General features: G+C 37.4%; 2 protein-coding genes across 2 annotated transcripts; one reads left to right on the forward strand and one right to left on the reverse strand.

The window, feature by feature from the left end:
- The first annotated feature begins 322 nt into the window (after positions 1-322).
- Positions 323-9389, forward strand: LOC120309742 (vomeronasal type-2 receptor 116-like). Its single transcript, XM_039347265.1, has 7 exons — positions 323-381; positions 1280-1357; positions 1741-2068; positions 2432-3022; positions 5974-6201; positions 6892-7018; positions 8488-9389. The coding sequence occupies exons 1-7, from the start codon at positions 323-325 to the stop codon at positions 9387-9389; spliced, it is 2313 nt and encodes a 770-aa protein (XP_039203199.1).
- Positions 9390-16570: 7181 nt separating this feature from the next.
- Positions 16571-20209, reverse strand: LOC120309743 (vomeronasal type-2 receptor 26-like). The gene is made up of 3 exons (XM_039347266.1): positions 19706-20209; positions 18353-18479; positions 16571-17472 (listed from the first exon to the last, which is right to left on the reverse strand). The coding sequence occupies exons 1-3, from the start codon at positions 20207-20209 to the stop codon at positions 16571-16573; spliced, it is 1533 nt and encodes a 510-aa protein (XP_039203200.1).
- Between the last annotated feature and the right edge of the window lie 1288 nt (positions 20210-21497).

A 21497-nucleotide genomic window follows, 5' to 3' on the forward strand; every position in this document is an offset into this window, starting at 1 on the left:
CACCTCAAAGGGCCCAAATGCCATGTTCCATTGAGAAGAGCATGTTCAGTGTAGCCCCTGCCCTCGCCTCCTTGCTGGAGGTCCCTTAGGTGGATGAGCCTCTGATGTCACTGTTCCCCAACATCAATATACCAGGGGACATACCGGAAGCACTTAAGGCTGAGGATAAAAGGATTGAAATGGCATTACGCAGATCACATCAGGCGATGGTCTGGGTGATTAAGGCGTCAACATCCATGGCCTTCTTCGCCAGAGCTTCAGTTCTATGCTGCACAAGCTTCAGGGCTTGGTTCCACTTGACCAGCTTTGCTTCCATCATAACATGGGCAAGCTAGTTGCCACTTCTCAGTACTTGGCTGATGCCTCATTAAATTCTGCCAGGTACTCCGCAAGTGCCATTGCAGCGGATGTTTCAGCCCGCAGACTCCTGTGGCTTAAAAACTGGCGGGCAGACCTCAAGGCCAAGTGGTGTCTCGCCACTAAACCATACGTGGGGGGGGGTCATCTCTTTGGTGCAGCCCTAGAACCCTACCTGATTGAAGGTAAGGATAAGCGCAAGTCTCTAGTTAATACTAATAAGAAGGGAGACAAGCACACAGGGGCCGGTTCGACCCAGGTCTTCCATCACAGACAGTCCTTTCGGTCCAACCCTAGCTGGGACTGGCCTCAGTCCAATCACTCCTTCTATCAAAGATTGGAGTGACAGCAAGATCGTCCTATGCCTAGAACCTGACCACAATTCCAGGGCAAGCGGCCATTTTGAGGCCAGGGAGCTCGCTCCCTCAGAAGAGGCAAGTGATCCCACAAGCATACCTCCCATAGGAGGCCGTCTGTCCCTTTACTATAATGCATGGGCAGCCACAACTACAGATTCTTGGGTTCTCAACACTATATCACAAGGTTTAATGTTAGAGTTTCGGGCACATCCTCCGGACCATTTCCGGAGTTGCCTCGCCCCCATTAGTAGGAGTAGAGTGACCCTCATGTCGGAAGCCATTTCCCACCTGTTACAAATACGGGCCATAGAACCGGTCCCGCAAGACCAGGCAGGGAAGGGGTTCTACTCAACACTGTTTGTTGTTCCTAAGTCTTCAGGTGGCTGGAGGACAATCCTTGATTTAAAGAAATTAAATCGTTACTTGATGTACAGGAAGTTCAAAATGCAATCATTACAGTCAATTTTGGCCAGCATCCGGTGGGGAGATTTCCTAACATCAATAGACTTAACTGAAGCCTATCTCCATATTCCTATTCTCCCTGGGCATTGCAAATTCCTCAGATTTTGCTACAATCACCAGCACTACCAGTATAGAGCCTACCATTCGGCCTATCCGCAGCTCCTAGAGTTTTTACAAAGGTACTGGCAGTGCTGGCAGCTCACCTCAGAGAGATCCTGGTCCGTGTCCAATGTTATTTAGATGACATTTTAATACAGTCCTTGCTCTGGCTATTAGGATCTTTCAGGAGCATGGGTTTTCTATAAATTTCCAGAAAAGCCATACTATACCTTCAACCCGGCTCCTTCATTTAGGGGCAGTAATAGACACCAGCAACTGCATGGTCTATTTGTCCCAGGACCGACAGGATAGCATCAGGGCCCTTGGGCAAAGAATTCAGGACAAGGTAGTCACTTTAGCCTTATTATCCCAGCTGTTAGGGAAAATGGTGTCCTGTGTGCATATTGTACCATGGGCCCGTCTTCATGTCCGGAAACTGCAGTGGGTCCTTCTTCCCTTTCAGAAACTACGCATCAGTGCTTCCAGGCAGAAGGTTCGAGTTCCGCAGTCGGCGTCGAACTCCCTTCGATGGTGGCTTCTCCGGCACTGGCACGGGGCACAGAGTCAAGGAATCAGCCAGAACTGTCCTCACCACAGATGCCAGCCCATTCGGCTGGGGAGCACACCTCCAGTTGCAATGGGCTCAGGGTCGGTGGTCCCAACAGGACCTATTAAACAATATCAACTGGCTGGAACTCAGGTCCATTCATCTGGCACTACAACATTTCAAAAATGTGATAGCGGGTCAGCACGTATTAGTGCTTACAGACAACATAGCTGCCAAGGCCCACGTAAACAGATAGGGGGGGACAAGGTCCAGACCCCTTATGCAGGAGGCCGGATGATTGGGGTCTTGGGCAGAGCTGAACCTTGCTTCCATCAAGGCGAAGCACATATCTGGGGCGACAAATCACCAGGCGGACTCGCTAAGCAGAGCCACCGTGGACCATGGCGAATGGCGTCTGGACCCGGGAGTGTTCAGGGAGATCGTGGACAAGTTTGGTGCCCCAACCTTAGACCTTTTTGCCTCCCCAACCAACTCACAACTACCAAGGTTCCTTTCCAGGTTCCATCAGCAGAGGGGATAGATGCCCTTCGCAGTCCCTGGCCCAGGGAACTGCTTTATGCCTTCCCTCCCTTTCCACTCCTTCCAGCCACGATCTGCAGGATTTTACATGAGCGGGCGGAAGTTCTCCTGGTCACTCCTCATTGGCCATGACGACCATGGTTCGCGGACCTGGTGGAACTATCCGTCTCACCCCCATGGAGGATTCCGGCAGGTCATACTCGGACCCGCAGTGGCTCAATCTAACCGTTTGGCACTTGAAAGGCAGGCCTTGAGCCATGACTCATATTCATCGAGGGTGATAGCTGTGATTCAACAATCCAGGCACGCCTTGATGAACAGAATATATAATGCCACTTGGAAGAGTTTCTGCAATTGGTGCGCAGGACATAAGGTGGAACTCTCGGGTGTCTCGGTTCCTATTGTGCTGGAATTCCTGATGGATGGGTTAGATAAAGGGCTATCCCCAAGCACAATCCATAGACAGGTTGCTGCTCTCGCTACTGTCCTCATGTGCGAAAATGCCACCCCTCTGACTCACCATCCCTTGGTTCGTTCCTCCTTGAAGGGAGCTAACAATGCCAAGCCACCACCAGTTCACCGATACCCCTTACAGGTCTTACAAGCTCTGATTGCACCCCCTTTGAACCTATGGAGACTTGATTTGTTATCAATGAAGGTAGCATTCCTTGTGGCAATCACGTCGGCCAGGTGTATTTCGGAACTGGCCGCTCTTTCCATCAGGGAGGACCTATGCATTTTCTTCCCAGACAGGGTAGTCCTCAGGCTTGATCTTTCTTTGTTCCCAAGGTGAACTCTCTGTACCATAGGTCCCAGGAAGTGGTTTTACCAGATTTCTGTCCTGACTCATCCCAGGACACTGAGAGCCAGTGGAGCACACTGGATATCCGCAGGGCATTGCAGTGTTATATCAAGTGGACTTTGGTTTTCCGAAGGTCCGAGGCCTTGTTCATCTCCTTCCAACCTTTGGCCAAAGGTCAGAAAGTCTCTTCATCAACTATAGAAAGGTGGATCAGGTCTTGTATTGCCCTGGCATACAAGAACCAGTCATTACCGGTCCCTAGAAATATTACGGCCCATTCAACCAGGGGTACTGCTACTTCTGCAGCTTGGGTGACACGGGCTTCTATAGGGGAAATTTGCAGAGCGGCCACATTGTCTTCCCCTTCGTCCTTTATCCATCATTACAAAATTGACCAATATGCATCTTTGGATGCCTCCTTTGGCCACAGAGTTTTGCAGAAAGTATTGCCATCTAGAACATCACAGGCCCAAACTGACTCCCTCCCTTAAGGACACAAGGCTTTGGTAAGTCCCACTAGTGGAGTCTCCATCCAATCATGCTGGAGAAGGGGCGTTGTCTTACCTGAATGCCTTTTCTCAGCATGATGATGGAGACTCCACCCCCTCCCAGATAAAGTCAGTTGGTCCTGATTCCAATAATGGAAATGCAGTTGCATGGGCTAATGTCTGTACATCGACTCAGTCTCAAACTGGGACATGGGGACACAGTAGAGGAGTGACTTTAACTCTGACTTAATCTTATTGGAGCAACAAGATTAAGACAACCCACTAGTGGAGTCTCCATCATCATGCAGAGAAAAGGCGTTCAGGTAAGACAACACCTCTTCTCCACCTTTCAATTATATTAATGTCAATGTATAAGCCTAGTTCTGTATAATGGAAATGTGCAACATCAGTCTGTGAAACACATTTGGCTCTCCAAAAGCCTTTGATGCGGCCTCCCCCCAAATTATCAAATAATACTCCATTATTATACACATGATAGAAGAATTATATTAATTTATTTAAAATTTTATTAATATTAGATATAATTGAAATAAAGGAAATCTAATTGAGTTTTTGTCTTGGGTTCATGCACCAGTTTGTGCAATCTGTACCACTGTATTTCACAAAAAGTCAGACATCTCAGCCATTAAAATTTAATGGTATGTTCCTGATTATGGACAATAACAAAATAAAGTCTGTCTCTGAAAGGCTTATAATGCAAAATTTAATCTAGAGTGAACAATTTAAAAAAACAAAGGCAAAAGTAAATGGAATAATTGAATTATCGAAACCATTGAATTATTGAAACAATAGTTGTATGATTAATTCAATATCACATGGAAACCAGATAACTGGTCCCAGAATATTCTCATAATCACCTTTTCTATAGTTCTATACAAAATGACTTGACTGCCATTTTTAAGTAATGGGAAAGATAAGTAATTGAAGGTATCTGGTAGATTTCATATCAAACCAAAACAGGCTTCATTTGGATAGGGGACATATAATATGTTCCAAGTTTATTTGGAAGGTTGATAAATATCCTGTGAACCATTTCAAAATGATAAACTTGAGTTCTCATTTGAGATTTGAACTTGTCTTAAAACTGTTTAAGTCTGTTCTGCTTGTAGTATTTTGCGATGGGGTGGGATTGTATCCTCTTATTTTTTAGGAAAAAAAACAGGTGTTCAAGAACAATTAATCTATTCTGCTTGCAGTATTCTGGGATGGGGTGAGATTGTATCCTATTTTTTTTTTCAAAAAAATCCCTAGATGTTCAAGAACAATCAGGGCTTTTTTTCTCATAGAACACTCAGAACAGAGTTCCGGCACCTTTTTTGGATGGAACCTTGTAGGGTAGGCAAGGCAAGTTGTATGACGTGTGTGAGTTCTGGCATCTTTTTTTTTTTTTTTTTTTTTTTAGAAAAAAAGCATTCATGATGATGATGATGATGATGATGATGATAATAATAATAATAATAATAATAATAATAATAATAATAATATTTTTTACAAATGTTTCCTGATCATAATAACAGTATAGTTTGTTGGATTTCTTGGTAGTAAACAGAAAAATATTTGTAGCTAGTCAAAATGGTTAGACTTTTTAAGTTCTCGACTTTATTATTTTTATAAATAATTCAAGATGATATGTACCTACAACTTCTTTCTCTTCTTTTCTTCAGAACACCCCTCTTAGTGAGTTGGGCTGTGAGAGAATGAGCTCACTCAAAGTCACCCAGACAGCTTTGGGTGTGGGATTAGAATTCAGTTTCTAGTGTGGTGCCTAAACTACTAGACCAAACTAGTGCCAAAATGTTGGAACAGCTCTTGTGATGTGACAAATTTGTCACCCTTTTATATTTGCATCATGATGTTACATACACATATTTAAGAGAAGAAATTTACATTAGGAAATCATGAACATTTTATCATTTGTATCCCTTGCTCTTTTTCTATAGATGCCAATGAACAATTATTGGGTGAAATTACTGAAAATTATTGAAATATATGAAAATTAAGGTCTTATTACATTCACATTTTTCTTGTGAGTTTCTCAAATCCTTTTAATGACTAGTCACATAAACTGAAACAGTTTAGATAAAATAATTTATATTCAAATAGGTAACTGTTTTATATTCTTAATTAATATTTAAAGTATATTTAACAATATTGTATTGAGAAAAAGTACTTATTAAAATGAAGGATTGAGCATACATCCTGTTTCTCCATTTTGTAAATTATATAAATGGCATTAACCAAGAGACATTTTTTTCTCTAGTTACAATGTTTTAAAACTGTTTGCTTCTTTCACTTTAGCTTCACTATTTTCTGAGGACCATCTCATTTAACAATAGTGCTGGAGACACCATATCTTTTGATGAGAATAGTGAATTGGTAGCTGGGTTTGATGTTATCAACTGGATCACTTTCCCAAACAAATCCTTTCTTCGTATGAAAGTTGGATACCTGGATCCACAAGCTTTAAGTGGTTATCAATTAACTGTTCATGAAGAGACCATTATATGGCATAGTTCATTTAATCAGGTAAAGTACAAATAGAATTTCAGATATGGAAAGCTAAATGGGAAAGTGCCCCAGTCTTTGTAATTCATAAATGATTTCTACTCAGTAGAGTTTAGAGGTAAATTGGTGAATATATAATAAGCTATCATTTAGAACAAATAGCCTTTAACTCTAAATCAAAGTCAGCTATAGACTGGCAAGGACGAGGAAAAAAGAAAAAAATATTCTCTTGATTTGTTTAAAAATATCTCCTTTTAAACAACATGAAATTGTTTTAGAAGGTATTCCTTTCTCACTTTTTTGATATACAATATAAAATCAGATTCATTTGGACAAGGGTGTCCAATCTTTAGATAGCCAAAGATGATTTGTTATATTTAGTATGTAGATTAAGGGTTACATCCTTTATGTAGAGTGGTCAGAATTCAGTTAAAGGAGAACTTTGAAAATTTTCCTTTGTTTTTTAATAGCTGTATCTCTAGTTTAATATTCAATATTTTGGGGATTTAAAGACTGGAGAAATCCTGGGATGATTACCTGTTATTTGCTTATCTGATTAGGGAGCTGTAGTCATTGAACTAATGATGAATTTTCAAACTCACCCAGATGCTTATCTTTTCAACTCAGTTACAGATTAAAAAAAAAATATTTTGTAGCAAGTAGACTATGTTTTCAAGGACATGTTTATTTATTTCTTTGCGATATGATTAGATCCTTCCTGTTGCTCTGTGTAATGAGAAATGCCATCCAGGTTACAGACAAAAAAAGAAAGAAGGAGAACCATTCTGCTGCTACTATTGTGTTCCCTGTCCAGATGGGAAGATTTCAAACCAGAAGGGTAGGAGACATAATAATAAATTATGAATTACAAATTCAATGGACACTGATAGTAAAACATAAAACAGTTTATGTTAAACAATTTATACCAACTATTAAAATATGTATTCAATCACTAGCATTTACAAAAAAGATATGTTTATCAGACTTTGTGGAAACAAGTCACCATCATCAATCAGAAGTTAGGTAGGTAAGTACCAGTAGATGATAGATGAGATAGATGGAGATAGGTGGAGACAGGTGGAGATAGATGGAGATAGATGGAGACAGATGGAGATAGATAGATAGATAGATAGATAGAGAGAGAGAGAGAGAGAGAGAGAGAGAGAGAGAGAGAGACAGACAGACAGACAGACAGACAGACAGACAGACAGATAGATAGATAGATAGATAGATAGATAGATAGATAGATACAGGCCTTTTTTTCTCATAGAACGCCCAGAACGGAGTTCCGGCACCTTTTTTGGATGAAAACTTGTAGGGTAGGCAAGGCGGGTTGTATGATGTGTGTGGGTTCTGGTACCTTTTTTTAAAGCACTGGATAGATAGATAGATAGATAGATAGATAGATAGATAGATAGGTGGATGGATACCCTAAGACAAAAGAAATAACTGACCAGAAAATTTCAGTTCAGTGGCAGAAATTAAGATTTTCTTCTTCCAGTAGAAACCTACAGTGCCAATGTCAACATTTGTTGACTTTATACACAATGCCATTTACTAATATTTATATAGGACAGATATCTTCCTCTTTCTATAATATATCACTTCGAAAGAGCTATTTAACAGTCAAAAGTTTCAATATCAAGTTGATTACTTCTTTCTTTGTAGAAAATTTACAGCATTTGGCAAAGACATTTGCCATATCAAAATATATAAAGTGCATGACTCCTTTGAGAATACTGTATATAGAATGCATTATGTTGTGAAAGTAAGTTTAACCATGAATCTTTATCTTTGATTTAGAGTTTGGATCAAGGCAATAAATTATTACAAACTGTAATTGGAAATCAATAAAGATGCTAGTGAAATTCTGATTGCAGTAAGCTTAGAATACAGAACATGTTTGAGCAGGGAGTTGGACTAAATGATCCTCCAAGGCCCTTTCCAACTTTATATTATTATTATTATTATTATTATTATTATTATTATTATTATTATTATTATTGTTTGATATCACTCCACTCTGCAGTTAGAGGTGAAGAAGATATCAGTTTCTCACTAGGTCAGTTCTATACAGTTAAATGTATATACTTCTAAAGTAGTAGATCATAGAATTAGCTTCTTAACTTCAGGGTAATATGAAGACAAAATGAAGGGAGAATCAGCTAGGCTTAATATTCTACCATTTCAGAGTTAACTTCTGTTCTTTTCAATTTTTATTCATATTTGAAATAAAGTTTCTATGTAAAATCTAGCAGAAAAGGCCATTCAGTTCATTACATTATATCTCCACATATTTATTTTCAGACATGGACAACTGTTTCAAGTGCCCAGAAGATCAATTTCCAAATAAGAGCAAAAATCACTGTATTGTCAAGAGATTACGTTTTCTCTCTTTCCTGCATCCTTTGGGGATTAGTTTAACATTTTTGGTGCTCTTTTTTCCTCTGCTCACAATTCTGATACTAGGAATATTTATCAAGAACCAAAACACTCCCATTGTCAAAGCCAACAACAGGGACCTCACCTACTGTCTGCTCATTTCCTTACTGCTTTGTTTTCTCTGCTCCTTATTATTTATTGGCCAGCCACAAAGAGTGACTTGCTATTTACGACAAATTACTTTTGGTATCACCTTCACAGTGGCTGTTTCTTGTATATTAGCAAAAACAATAACTGTAGTTGTAGCTTTTATGGCCATCAAGCCAGGATCTAGGATGAGGAAATGGGTTGGGAAAAGATTGACCACTCTCATCCTATTTGGTTGCTCTTTCATTCAGACTAGTATTTGTGCTGTATGGCTATGTGTAGATCCTCCTTTCCTAGAGTTTGATATGTATTCCCTCCCTGGAGCAATTCTAGTGCAATGCAATGAAGGATCACTTGGTATGTTTTATTATGTCCTTGGTTACTTGGGATTTTTGGCTATTGTCAGCTTCACTGTGGCTTTCCTAGCTAGAAAGTTGCCAGATAGTTTCAATGAAGCCAAGTTCATTACTTTCAGCATGCTGGTCTTCTGCAGTGTTTGGCTGTCCTTCATTCCTTCATATCAGAGCACTAATGGAGAATATATGGTGGCTGTGGAGATCTTCTCTATCTTAGCATCTGGTGCTGGATTATTAAGCTGTATCTTTTTCCCTAAGTGTTACATCATTATCCTAAAACCTAAACTGAACATCAAGGAACAGTTGATAAAGAGAAACACTTAAACAGAAATTTCAATTTATAATAATCTAGAATAATATTAAATTATTCAAATATTCCAATTCAGAAGCCACTATCTTTTTTAGGTATTTCTAATAACATAATCCTTAGCTGAGTTCTGGGAAGGATAGTATAATTTGAAATGGTAAGAATGATTTGGTGAACTTTTGAAGTAATACAGTCAGTCCCTGAAGTACGAGCCTATTAGAGCCTACCTATTAGGCTCATAATCGTCAAATGAATCAGACTCAATATTAGAACATTTTAAAATCGAATGCATTAATTGAATCAAATGGGTTGTCAAATGAACAAAGATTTGACTTACTATTTCCTCCTTTCTTCAAAGGAAAACACCGTGGTGAAGGGGAAATCAATCATCCATATATATATATATATATATATATATATATATATATATATATATATATATGTTTTCTGAGGTTTTCGCGGGTATTTGTATGTAGGTCTTTGGTTGCTCGGGTTTTCTCCCGCTCGAGGCACGAAGCTGAAAACACCAGCCTGAAGATGACGAATGGGACTTCGTCGAAACGTCGCCAAGACACTTCCAATTTTACGCGGGAGAAAACCCGAGCAACCAAAGACCTATACATATATATTATATATATATATATATATATTCTGAGGTTTTCGCGGGTGTTTGTATATAGGTCTTTGGTTGTTTGGGTTTTCTCCCGCGTAAAATTGGAAGTGTCTTGGCGACGTTTCGACGAAGTCTCATTTGTCATCTTCAGGCTGGTGTTTTCAGCTTCGTGCTCCTTGAAGCACGAAGCTGAAAACACCAGCCTGAAGATGATGAATGGGACTTTGTCGAAACGTCGCCAAGACACTTCCAATTTTACACGGGAGAAAACCCGAACAACCAAAGACCTATACACACACACACACACACACACACACACACACACACATACACACACACACACACACACACACACACACACACATATAACATACATATATAACTGAAGTTAGTACATTAAAGATTTCCCTCTCTATTTCCCTCACATGATATAATGAATTTAGTTTAATCTATTTCTTCATAAAATTCAATCAGTCCAAATGATCATCATCCTGCTTTAAGCTTCACTAATTTCAATTAACATATTCAAATTCATCTTAAGTAAACATATTAATAAGACTTCGGGTATCCCTTCTACAACATACATAATATTCCAACAATAACATTCTAGTATTTTCACATATATTCCATTTCTTAATTTAATAGATCATTGGTTAATACCCTTTCTTCTCTTATCGTAAATCTCTCTAGTTTTTCTTCTATTACAAAATAATTTTCTATATAACCAGAATAAAAAATAAAGAAACATTTCAGCCCATTAAATAAAATTTAACTCTCAACCAAAATAGTTATCATGTCTAAGACAAACATATCATTACACAAATTATCATCTTACTCATTTCACATACTCCATTAATTGTCAAATCAGTCTGGATCTTTAAAGCCTTTTTGACCCAGTAAGTGAGAGTTTAAATCACATTTTTAAATATAACTCTGGCTTTTTTTCTGTGCCAAGCTAGTGTCCATGATGCCGCATCTATGTCATCAAATCTCCATATTTGAGTACTGGTATATATCAACAAATCATTCTGGTCAAAGTTCTCCTCCCCATCTTCCAATATCATGTAGGTAATATAATCAATTTTGTTCCATATTATGATTATAGCTTGATTATCCAAATTGTCATAACTTTCAATAGATCACATCTGGAAGTCAGTTCCTGTTGGTTTTAAAAGTAAGAGTGTTTCAGTTGAAATCATTCTTTGATCTTCAGAGTTCTCCATAGTTTGTACATAAACCTGTGAGATATCCTCTTCTGTAGTAATTAGTTGACTTGTAGAGTGATCAATTAAAGTCTCCGTCTGGGATTTTGGGTCCAAAGTTTTTCTAAAATTCAATTGGTCAGTAGGTTCTTTTTCCATCTCATTAAATTGTGTACATTTTTGCATATAGGCTTCTTCTTGGCCTATAGGTTGATCATTTAAAATTTGAGGCTCATCTTGCGGTTCTGCAAAATGATCTTTAATTTTTCTCCATGATTTCATATGCTCCGTAGTTTCCAATATTTTTTCCAGTATAAGCTCATAATCAAGCTGTGGGTGAGATTCTTCCATTTCCATAGTAAAATAGTCTTTTAGTCTTTTAGTGAAAGCTATATTTATTAAAAACCAATAAATGTCCACCTTCACAGTTTCTAGATCACAAAGTCAACCCACAGCTATTTCCAAGCCTTTATCTTCTTTTATTATTATTTGAAGATCAAATCCATCTTCAAACATCTAAAAACATTACAATTGCAGTAACACTTTTCACCACAAGATGTCCTCAGTGAGCTTAGAAACTTTTTTCTTTCCAAGTTAAAAGCTTTTACCTCATTTTGAGAGTGAGGAAGAATGAGGCAGGAAGAAGCAAGTATCTCCGATATAGTAAGTAGAATAATGTTCTATAATACAAGTTTTTCCAGGGGTCCCAAGTATCCAAAAAATTAAAAGTCAAATAAATGCTGTTTTATAGTTTTAGTCAAAGTATTTTTCCCCAAATAGACGAACCCGCTTTCTTAGGGCAAGAAAGTCATCCAAAGGCTATTTGCAGAAAAATTAGTTGGGGGTAAGAGGTGAAAAAAAAAGTCTCACCCAGATTTCTCCGCAGTGGTTTCTTCACGCTTAGCTGTTCTTTTGACTTCGGCTGGTGCAGCTAGATGATCGGCCATCTTGCAGTACGATCTTTGATCTGTTGGCCGTAAGGAGTCAGCTGGAACCGCGGGAGAAGCTGCTGCCTTCCCACAGTCACCAGAAAGCCTCCTCCTCAGTGGTCGCCCCTCCAGGGCAACTTTCAACCCCCTTCGGAGTCTACCGGTGAAGGAAAATCAGCCAGCGAAGAGACAAGTCTTTTCACACGACCACAGTCACCGCAAACCAGAACTGGAAGTCAACTGATGGCTACCTGAACTGAGAGACATTTCCCACCACTGCTGCAGGCTGTTTCCAGCCGCCAAACAACTGTTTCCGGTTTCAGTAACTACAATACTGTAAATTGCCTCCTAAGCAGGCAGCAGGTTTTTTTAAAAAGCATTTGTTGCTAGGCAGCTCAAGCTTCTTCAGAGGGAGGTGGAGAACTCTATGATTGCATTTGCCACTAAAGTAATTAGCTTTAGCATCTCCAGGTAGGCATGCAGAGGGAGATGGGGGTGGAGTTTACAGAACTGTTGGCTTACAACAATAACTGAGATAGAAGGGACCTTGAGGTCATCTAGTCTAACCCACTGCTCTCACAAAAGAGTACAGTACTGTACTGTATTTCTGATAAAATGTCTATCCAGTCTCTTCTTAAAGCCTCCAGTGAGAGAACACCCACAACTTCTGGAGGAAATTTAAATTTAAAACCTTTGAACACACACACACACACACACACACACACACACACACACACACACACACACTGCCCCTGATCAGCACAAGCCTCTCTAGGCAGAATCTCTGGTGGGTTTGAACTAGGAGGCAGCAGCAGCTACATGCTATAAGTTTCATGCAAATGCAAGCAAACAATCTTGCTAAGTACTAAGTACTGTACTTACAAACACAATAAAAAGCAGAGCAGTTCCCAAACTGATTATAAACAAAACAGTATAATAATATAAAGTAACAAAAAAGAATATTTTAAAATACTTACAAAAGTAATTCTAGCTCTCTACAGTAGTCCTCAAGCCCAGCAAGCAGCAGATCTTCCATGTAGCTCCAGGAAAACAAAAACAAATGGTTGGTGCTGGCTGCAAAAATCACCAGATCTTGTTTGGCCATGTGACCAGGCACAAAAACAAACAAACAAACAAAACACCACTTCCAGCTTCTCGTAGGTCTGAACAGGCCCAGACAAGTCACAGAGTTAAAATGGCCACCGCAGCAGTTGAGACTGAATCCAAGTCATATGGCTACAGAGGCCTGTTTTTGATTGCAATTTTGAATTTCTATTGTAAGTACCCTTTCTGAATATCTCATTTTTGTGAAATCTCACTAAATAAACAGTCATATCTGGGGAATTACCTATACCTGAAGCTTTTACTTTCACTTTCACCCAGTGGTTTCATGCAGATATTAAAAGAAGAAGAGAAAGTACTGAGCCCTGTTGTACCCCACAAAAAGGGCCATGAGTTGGACTTCTTGCTTCTATCAATACTGATTGGAAGTGACTTAGAAGAAAAAGTGAATTAGAACAAAGTTTGCCACCCATCCCAAACTCCCTATGACAGCTTTAAATATACCATGGTCTATGGTATCAAAAGCTGCCAAGAAATCAAGAAGACAAAGATGAATGCATCATCTCCATCCGACTTTCCCCAGAGGTCAATCATGAGAGCAAAAAATGCTGTTTCTGCTCCATACCCTGGCCTGAAAAATGATTGAAAAGGATCCAAATAATTTGTTTCCTCCATGAACCTCTGGAGTTACAATGCCGCTGTCTTCTCAGCCAACTTCCTTAAAATGGTGGTGGCATTTATATTCTGAAGGATCTTGTTAACTTCCTCAAATTTAGTAGAATCAAACCAATCCTATGCTGATGATGTCACTTATGATCTATGCTGATATCACTTTGGTGGCTGGATGTATAGAGCACTTAGAACACTGAAGGTGAGAGAGTGCAAATTAGTCTGTTGGAAAATATTAAAAAGCAGGCATAGTCAATTTAATCTAAGAGTCTGAAGTGAAAACAAACCTAATTTTCCTAGGTTCCAAATCTCATGGGGATAAAGACTGTACTCACAATAGTGCACAATTTTGAGACTGTGTCTGTCCATAGTTGTATATAAAGTTGTAAAAGTCTATGAGAATGGATTAACTAATATGAAAAGATGCCTTTGAACTGTAGCACTGGAGAATATTGTTTAGAACATCTCCAAGCACAAGAAGTATTTCAGTAATAGTTAAAGGAAAACTAAGTGTTCACTTGAAGTGGTAACAACAAAAATAAAAATTCAATATATTAGATACATTATGTAAAAGCATTAAAAATAGGCTGGGGCTTTGAAAAACAGAAGGCAAAAAATCTGAAAGAAAATGAAAAAGAAAATACTGACAGTAATCCTGGTGGAATGGTTTCATTAGAAGAGAGAGTTAGAAATGATTGAATGATTGAACAATAAAGTAAAATAAAGACCCTCTTGACAAGAATCATATTTTACCCATTTTTAGATTCTCAAAAATAATGGTCATGTGAAGTGAAAGATCTGAATTAAGTCCTCTTTTTATAACAATTAGATTATTTAGTTTATTACAATCCTTTTCCATCCGGATAGAAGTTTTAGAATGTTCTGAAAAGTCATTTTTTTCATTGTAACAGAAGAGAGAAAGGATAAGGAGGCTCTCATAAACGTTGCAAGAAACTTCAAGATTGTCGCAGTTCACTTCAGACCAAAAAGTAACTTACCTCCATGGTAGTACTTATTAAGTAGAAAATCTGCAAGAATTGCAATTTATGAAATCAATCTGTAAAGAGCTTGTGATTTTAAAAAGAATCAAGTCAGCATAGCAGAATTTTCAAACATTACGATGAATGAACTATGTGCCAAATACAGACCATGATTTACAATCTTGATGGGCAGCTATTAAGTCATTGATAGTTGTTTCCTTGGGTCCCAAGTATCTAGTAAGCTGGTAAATTAGCAATCCTATTGACTGACAAAGGGCTGGTTTCCCAGGCTTCAATCGTTTCTCTAGCACTTTTAGTTGAAAAAATAGCCTTACATGAGTTTATCTACAATTCTACAGCATTTGTTTCAGAAATTTCATCAAAGTTGCTTACAGGTAGTCAGTCCAATTATAACCACAATTGAGATCAGAATTTCCATTGCTAAGCAAGAATAGTGAGTTGTGCCCAATTTTACAACCTTTTTTTTGCCATGGTTGTTAAATGGATTGTTGCACTTGTTAAGTGAATTACACAGTTGCTAAGCAAATCTAACTTTCTCCATTGATTTTGCTTGTCAGAAGTCATCTGAGAAGATCGCAAATTTGTGATCATGTGACACTGGGATGCTACAATCAATATAAATAAACGTGGTTGCCAGGTGCTGGAATTTTAATCATGTGATCGCGAGGTAACTGGGACAATCATAAGGAAAGAATCAGTCATAAGTGTCTTTTTCCACTGCCATTGTAACTTCAAATGGTTTTTAAACAAATGACTGTTAGTCAATGACTATCTATATTTCAACAGGCAATCAAACTATGAACACTCCCTTTGATTATTATCTGTTCCTCAAGGCTCTTATGGGAACTGGGAGAGGTCACTCATAGAGCAGATGGTATTTTGTGCTTTCAATTTAGTTAGGACAGAGTGGGACAGATGCCAAGGGAAAAGCTGCAACAGTAATACCCTTTTCATGCCATGGATTATGTTACAACACTGTAACATAAAAATACACACTGTATTGTTTATTTCTTGACTCTTGTTTTGCCATTAATCTGCATTAATGTGTGTTTTCAAAGGATGCATAAAATTGTATTTCAATCAGTCCACATTTTTAATAAAAGTTCTTTGGATGTACATCACCCAAATAAACAGATTATTATCAATATTTTAGGCTGAGAAAGTCAATTTACTTAATTACAAAATGTTAGATCCAAATAAATTCTCAAATCCATTACTCATAGCAATACTAAGTTTTCCTGACAAATATCAAACTGACTTCATTTTGCTTGTATTCTAGCCTTTATTTTTTTACTTTTAAGTGCACCATAATATTTTACATAAACATAAAGTTACATAAATATTGCTATTTATCAATATGTTTTTTATATTTTGTATCTGTGGTTTTTACATTGCTGTTTTATCTGATTATTGTCTGTCACCCAGTTATTTTTGGTGAGATGAGTGGCATATATTATTTATTTATCAAATTTATACTAATAAACTTCATCTAACATAGGTCATTTGTCAATTAGATGAATCAATCATTCAATAAAATATTGCAACTGAAGATATTTGCTGGCTTGATAAAATGCCCATGGGACCAGCAGAGGAAGACTAAATAGAATAATTTGACATAACCACAACATTCCAAGTCATGTTCTCAGGGAATGCTACAGTGTGCTATGTTTTATCACCTGCAACAAATACCTATAATTTAGGAAAGCCCACAAATAGCTTGTTTTATCTTTTTCTCTTTATTATTTCATCTCTTTTGTTTAGTTCTGGCCTCCACAAAATAATGTAGCATTTGGGGAAAAAGATGCAAGCCAGCAGTCCAGCAGTGGAAGCCAACATAGAGAAGATTTCCACCACCACCATGTATTTTCCCTTAGTGTTCAAGTATGTAGGAATAAAGGATAACCAAATGCTGCAAAAGGCCAACATGCTGAAGGTGATGAACTTGGCTTCATTGAAACTGTCAGGTAACTTCCTGGCAAAGAAAGCCACAAGGAAGCTCACAAAAGCTAGGAAGCCCATGTATCCTAGGACACAATAGAATATGGCAGTTGAGCCTTCATTACACTCTAACACAATTTTTTCAGCCATTGAGTGCATATCCAAATCAGGAAAAGGGGGAGTTGTAGCCAACCAAATAAGACATACACCTGCTTGGATAGAAGAACAGAAAATAATTATAGCATTGGCTAGTTTTTTTCCCATCCACTTTCTCATTCCAGATCCTGGTTGGGTGGCAAGGAAAGCAACAATCACAGTAATGTTTTTTGCCAGCACACATGAAACAGCCACCGAAAAAATGATTCCAAAAGTCATTTGGCGGAAGAGACAAGTCAACTTCTGAGGTTGGCCAATGAAGACCGATGAAGATAGGAAGCAGAGGAGAAGGAAAACAAGGAGGGTGTAAGTGAGGCTCCTATTGTTGGCTTTGACAATAGGAGTGTTGCGATACTTTATAAAAATCCATAATATCCAAACTGTGATGAAAAAAAAGAAATATGCAGAAATGGCTAACCCCATTCCCAAGGATTCCTCATAAGACAAGAAGGAAAACATCTTAGGAATGCATTGATTTTGTTTCTTGTTTGGATAATAATCTTCTTGGCAGATGTTGCAGGAATCCATGTCTAAGGGAAAGAAAAGTTGAATTGTAAATGTTTTAACTATTCATTTATGTCTGACTTTTGGCAACTTTATAGGCAAGTGCTTTCCTTGCTACACTGTCAAGCACAGCTTCTTTCAGTTGTTCAATGTCATCTTTGTATCAGTTTTGATATTATCAAGCCATATATGAGTAAGCTTTGTATGCCAAGATATGTACTTGATATTCTTTAAAGCAGGGGTGTCAAACTTGCAATGTCAAGTGACATGCCATGACATATTGTGACTTTTTTCCCATTGCCAGCAATGGGATGGGTGCGGTTTTGCCATGATGCATCCGACCTGCGGGGCTGGCAGTTTGAAATCCCTGCTTTAAAGCATAGGTGTCAAATTTGCCTTGTCATGTGATGAGTTGTGACATATCTTGACTTTTTTCACATTGCCAGAGCTGGGGTGGGCATGATCTCTGCATGATGCAACTGGCCTGTGGCCTGGCAGTTTGGCACCCCTGCTTTAAAGGATCAGAATTCAAACTGGTATGGTTATCCCTGTGTGCTAATATCATAACAACTTGACTACTACCCCTCTTTCCCCCTAAATATTGCTCATAGTAGTACTTTGCCCACAGAGCTTGGAGGAATGGGAGTATCTGAAAAACGCTTAGATACCTCGTGATGCCATCAACTGGGAAATGAAAGATTAAGATAAGAATTCCAAGAGATCCCAGCAAAACTTACTGAAGGGAATTATCTTCAGAACATTAGAATGTGATAATTCTTCATGAATTGACCAGGTATTCTTCTTACATATGTAAGCATAAACAGAAAATTAAGGGTGAAGGAAATTGCCACTTTTATGTCATTTCTTTTATTAGAACAGATCTACAGAAAAGGCTTAATATTATACCTGCTTGGGGAGAAGCTTTTCCTTCTGGACACTGAACACAATCATAGCAGCAAAATGGCTTCCCTTCCTTCTTTCTCTTATGATAACCAGGAGGGCAGATGCAATTGCAGAGAGAAACAGGTGTTACCTGTTTGAATAGAATGAGGATAATACTACCAAGAAGCAAATCATTTTCAGACTCTTTGATTTTAAATATAATAAATATGATCTCTCATCCTATGAAAACACCACTTTTCTGAATATTGTTTTCTTGGATTTCAGAACAATAGAATCTGAGGAGGCATTCTGATGTGATTTCCATTAGTTTATATACCCAAGACAGTAGCAACAGTTGCTGTACATAATTTGTAATACACTTAGTGATATTTTTTAGACAATCAAGATTAATTTAATTTAGATTACCAATGGATTCACTATTTATATGGCTGCTATAAGTTTTATTTCATCCCTATGATGTTCCATTCATTAGGTAGGATTAGTTAGCTGATAAACATGCAAAGAATTGTATAATAATAAGATCATTTTTAGAAGCAGTTGAAAATCTTTTATAAATGAATATTTTATCCTAGAAATGTCAAGAAACTCCCACCTGATTAAAATTGCTGGGCCAGATGATAGAATCCTCATTGACACTGAATTCTGTAACTTGACTTGTCCAGGGATTCATTTTTCCAACTTTTATTCTAGCAAAGGATTTATTAGGAAAAGTTATGACATTTGTAATATCAAACCCCATGGTAAATTCTCCATGCTCATTCAAGTGAATGATTTCTCCAACTGTGTTGTTAAATGAGAAGTTCTTTAGTATGTGATGGAGCTAGAAGAACAAAATTCATAACTAGTTTAGAATAATAATTTCAATTTAGAGAGCTGATTTTTTTAGTTATGGCGTAGTTACAGCATAATTCTAGGCATGCTTACTTAAATGTTGCAAACCTCTCTGCTCCATAATGGTTAAAACAAGATATATTAATCCAATAATACATCAATAAAAATTCAAGTCCTGATGACTACATGGACATGTCTATTGGATGATTAGAAAAAGGAAGTTTGGAAAGTTTGGGACATCTGAATGTATCTTCTGAATATTAATTATTCAAATGACAGCTTCAAAGTGAAATAAGAAATATCCCATTATTTGTACAAAAGTTCAAGATAAAAATAACTGTAAATGACATTGAAGATTATTGTGGAGGAATTGCATGCCAATATGTTCTTCAGAATATTAAGACAGGATATCTATCTTTATTAACATGCAATCTTTAAAAACTCATTTGAGTAATAACTTTTTATAATAACCATTGTAATGATTTCTTAATTTAGACCTTGTCATAGATTTTTAACAGCTATTACCTGCCAAGGCTGCAGAATTCCATTTTCTATTTCTCTTTTGGCAAATGTTCTTCTGAAGCCTGAAATGCTTGAATCAATGATGCGTATAGAATTTGCCAAAGCATAGACTGCATTGTAAATACTGTAACTGTGGCCAGTCATACTCATTTCAAAGAAAGGCCCAGGTAAGTTTTCCAGCCTCTCTTCTCCAGTGCATCTGTTGTCAATGTTCTCCTGAACATTGGCATTTAGAAAGGAACAACCAAATGCCTGTTCCCAAAATGTCTGAATAAAGCCATCTTTCTTAGCCAGAAAGGGATTTAGGCTCTGAAGAAAAGGCTGGAATCCTGGAATCTCATGGGTGTGAGGTGTAAAGGCTAAATCACCATGGAAGATTTCTAGATCCAAATCCTTATGTAAGACCAGTGCTGCAAAATCCAACTGCACTGCCATAATCCATACTTTACCAAACAATTTCTCATCATCAGTATGTCTTGCATTCAGCACGATCATCAATGATAACATGGTCCTAGTTTCTCCATGGACAAAAATAACATTAGCCTCACTCTTTATAACATCTAGTAATATTTTGTGCCATTTTATCTGTGCATTTGCATAATCCTCGAAAAAAACTAATACAGAAATTCTTGCAATGAAGGCAGGACAGATGCCATTTTGAAAAAGTATTGGAAGCATGTTCTTCAAAAAAGTTCTCCACCATCATCATTGAAGATCATTAGGCATATCCATTTCCATCTGAAATGCAGAAGTAACTGGACAATTCCCTTGTACTGATGAATTTCATTTGGTACCAGCTGGTATAGAGAAACAAAATGGGACTGATCCCTCATCACAGGAGCAAAATCACCATAGCTGAACTGGATTGAGGAAAAAAGTGAAATCATTGTTCTACGAACAAACTGGAAAGTCAGATGATATATCTATATTGTTGCATTTTGAAATGTTAAGATTTGTTTTTAAATTATGTCTGTTTCCTTCTGAGTAAAAGTTGCAAAATAATTTAAGATGTCCTTATTCTAGTACCCAAAAGATTTTGAAAGACATTTGTTAAGTTTTCACAATTGATTTACTCACACATATAATTAATATATAATAAAAAGTAATTAAGCATACCTACAATGTGAGAATCACAATAATGAGATTTTTTTAGTGAGGCCACAGTAAGCTAGGATGCTGGATCATGACTAGCAAAATCTCTCTGGAAAAAGGAGAACTTGTGAAATTGCCCATAAATGACTGAAAGTCAAAGGATTACATCTAAATTCACAGTAATAATGTGGCCTTTATAGACAAAAAGCTCAACTGAACATAATTTCTTAATCACCTTTGGAATTATTTTTTATTCCTTTTGAAATATTAAGAACCTCTGGAACGTGTAGTTTTTATCACATTCACATTAAAATGGTATTTAGAGTGTTGCTTTTGGAAAATCAAAACCAGACTAGATTCCAGATGGGTTTAAAATAAGAATTTGAAATTAATTATAAGAACCCTTGCCTTTGGGAAAATGTGATTGTTTTTGTTTTTGGGGAAAGTACATAAGATGGGACTTTGAATGTCAGACATTAGAGGGAATCAGAACAAAAAACCCCTAAAGATTACAATTAAAGGGAAAAAATACTTGCTACTACAGAATGGATATGTTTATGGAGATTTGTGAACAAAAGACTCAAAAATAATTTTAAATATATTGAATATCATAGATCAACGATATACAAAAGATGTTACAGTAGAAGAACATGCTATTTTGGATAAGAATGAAATTGATTTGAATGAGGATTTAATGACAAAT

This window comes from Crotalus tigris, unplaced genomic scaffold (genome assembly GCF_016545835.1).
Source record: "Crotalus tigris isolate CLP2741 ecotype Arizona unplaced genomic scaffold, ASM1654583v1 scf7180000018058.1502924, whole genome shotgun sequence".
Classification (NCBI taxonomy): domain Eukaryota; kingdom Metazoa; phylum Chordata; class Lepidosauria; order Squamata; family Viperidae; genus Crotalus; species Crotalus tigris.